This window comes from Topomyia yanbarensis, chromosome 3 (genome assembly GCF_030247195.1).
Source record: "Topomyia yanbarensis strain Yona2022 chromosome 3, ASM3024719v1, whole genome shotgun sequence".
Taxonomy (NCBI): Eukaryota; Metazoa; Arthropoda; class Insecta; order Diptera; family Culicidae; genus Topomyia; species Topomyia yanbarensis.
In genome coordinates this window covers 220,827,162-220,829,529 of record NC_080672.1, presented here as the reverse complement: position 1 = coordinate 220,829,529, position 2,368 = coordinate 220,827,162, and the positions used below count along the sequence as shown (strand labels likewise).

The 2,368-nt window shown below is 45.1% G+C and overlaps 1 protein-coding gene across 1 annotated transcript; it reads left to right on the top strand.

The window, feature by feature from the left end:
• The first annotated feature begins 785 nt into the window (after positions 1-785).
• On the top strand, positions 786-1,895 carry LOC131687671 (uncharacterized). Its single transcript, XM_058971769.1, has one exon. The coding sequence runs from the start codon at positions 786-788 to the stop codon at positions 1,893-1,895; it is 1,110 nt and encodes a 369-aa protein (XP_058827752.1).
• Positions 1,896-2,368: the final 473 nt, after the last annotated feature.

Below are 2,368 nucleotides of genomic sequence, written 5' to 3'. Positions count from 1 at the left end.
TCTTAGTGTACCTCATTCATTCCAGTCTTTGAATTCTATCAATATCGAAAATAATATGGTACAACTGGCGACTGGCAAAATGAAGGCTTCAACTTCGGCAGGCCCAGATGGTATTTTTTTACCATTTTTTTTTGTTAACCATTTTTGTTAACGACCTATTGAGTCAATTTGTCAACAGTTGTTACGGCATTTAATTAGCAAGGGACTGGAAGGTGAAGTATATTTTTCAATATTTAGAGCCATAGTACTCAAGGGAGAGCAAGGAGTTGAAGGGAGAAAGTTTAGAAAAGCGTGGAAGGATCATATATGCAAGCTTAGAGCTCACCGCCGACTTAACTTTTTGTCTACGGAATGTCCGGATAAGCGTAAAGTCGGAACCGACAGCATGAAGTAATAAGTTACTTTACGCTTGTCCGGACATGCCGTAGACTCAGGTGATTCGCATTTCTAATGCCAAAAGACCCTGACCCCTACGGTAGTAGACAAAAAGTTAAGTCGCCGGTGAGTTCTAAGCTTGCATATATGATCCTTCCACGCTTTTCTAAACTTTCTTTTGGATTTATGCCGAAACGGTCAACATCTACGAATCTTCTGTCGTTCACAACATATGTTACAGATTCCATGTCGGACGGCCTTCAAACTAACGTTATCTACACGGTCCTTTCAGCTGCTTTTGACAAGATTAATCACGCTATTGCAGTGGCAAAGTTGGATAGACTTGGCTTTGGTACTAATATTCTCCGTTGGATGCAATCGTATCTCAGTGATCTGAATTCCAGCAAGTCATGCTGTGGTCCGATAGCGAAATCGTTTTGGCATGGTTGAAGAAGCAGCTTAGTCGGCTCGATGTCTTTGTCCGAAATCGAGTTATTGAAATTCAACAACTCACCGATGGTCTGCAGTGGAACTATATTCGATCAGCCGCTAATCCAGCCGACATTATTTCGCGTGGTCAACTACCGGCAGCACTTTTATCGAGTGGGATGTGGTGGAATGGACCTCAATTTCTCAACGACCCAGTGTTCACCATTGAGATACCACATGACATTCCTGACGACGAGATTCCTGAGTTGAAACCAGAAATCGTGGTGACAACTGCATTGATCGAGGAACAGCTACCGGTGTTTGTCAAGTACAGTTCGTTCCGGAAACTACAGAGAGTTATCGCATGGGCCTATCGTTTCATCAACAACGCTCGTAAAACGAAGACCGACCGTATTATCCGTAGCAGGTTGACGATTTCTGAGCTCCGCGATTCTCTCGTGATTATTGTGCGAGTAATTCAGCATGTCGAACTTGGTGACGAAATCAAGCGAATACAATCGAATATTCCTTGCAAACATATTAACGCAATGAATCTGATCTACACTGATAATCTTCTACGAGTCGGCGGACGACTGATGAATTCTCAAATACCAGAAGCAGCAAAACATCAACTTAATCTTCCGAGTACGAGTCCGGTGACAAGGCTTTTAATACGGACAATGCACATCGAGCTACTTCACCTAGGACCTTCAGCACTAATTTCTATGTTACAACAAAAGATTTGGTTGCGCAAGGCACGTTCGACCGTACGAGGAGTCATCAGATCATGCGTCAAATGTTTTCGAGTAAAACCATCCGATATTTCCCAATTGATGGGACTTACCGAAACAACGAGTTACGCCATGCTCTCCGGTCAGCATCACTGGCGTCGATTACGCTGGTCCCATAATGGTGAAGCAGGGATCCTACCGTCCGAAGATTGTGAAGTCGTACATTGCGGTATTCGTCTGTATGTCGACGAAGGCCGTCCATTTGGAATTGGTGTCGGATTTGACTACCGACGCATTTATTGCCGCACTTCAACGTTTAGTCAGCCACCGAGGAATGGTATCGGAATTACATTCCGATAACGCCACCAATTTCCATGGGGCTAAGCACGAGCTCCATCGACTATATAAGATGTTTCGTTTCGAGCAGAAAGTAACCCGCATCGACCAGTTTCGTCAGTCCAACGAAATGGAATGGCATTTCATCCCGCCAGACGCACCAGAGTTTGGTGGCCTCTGGGAGGCTGCCGTGAAAAGCACGAAGAGTCATCTGAAGTGATTGGTGCTACCACCTTGACATTCGAGGAAATGGCTACATTGTTATGCCAAATCGAAGCGATACTCAATTCCCGTCCGTTGTTCGCCATCCCTACCGACGCAACGGAATCCGAAGTTCTAACTCCAGGACATTTTCGGATCGGCCGTCCACTGACGGCGATTCCCGAGCCTGCGTACGACGGCGAGAAGATCGGTCGCCAAAAACGTTGGCAACACATTCAATTGATGCGTGAACATTTTCAACATTAGACACTTTAAGTCAAGGATCAACATACCGT

Coding starts and splice junctions, on each gene's coding strand:
- LOC131687671 (XM_058971769.1), top strand. CDS start 786: ATGCTGTGGTCCGATAGCGAAATCGTTTTGGCATGGTTGAAGAAGCAG.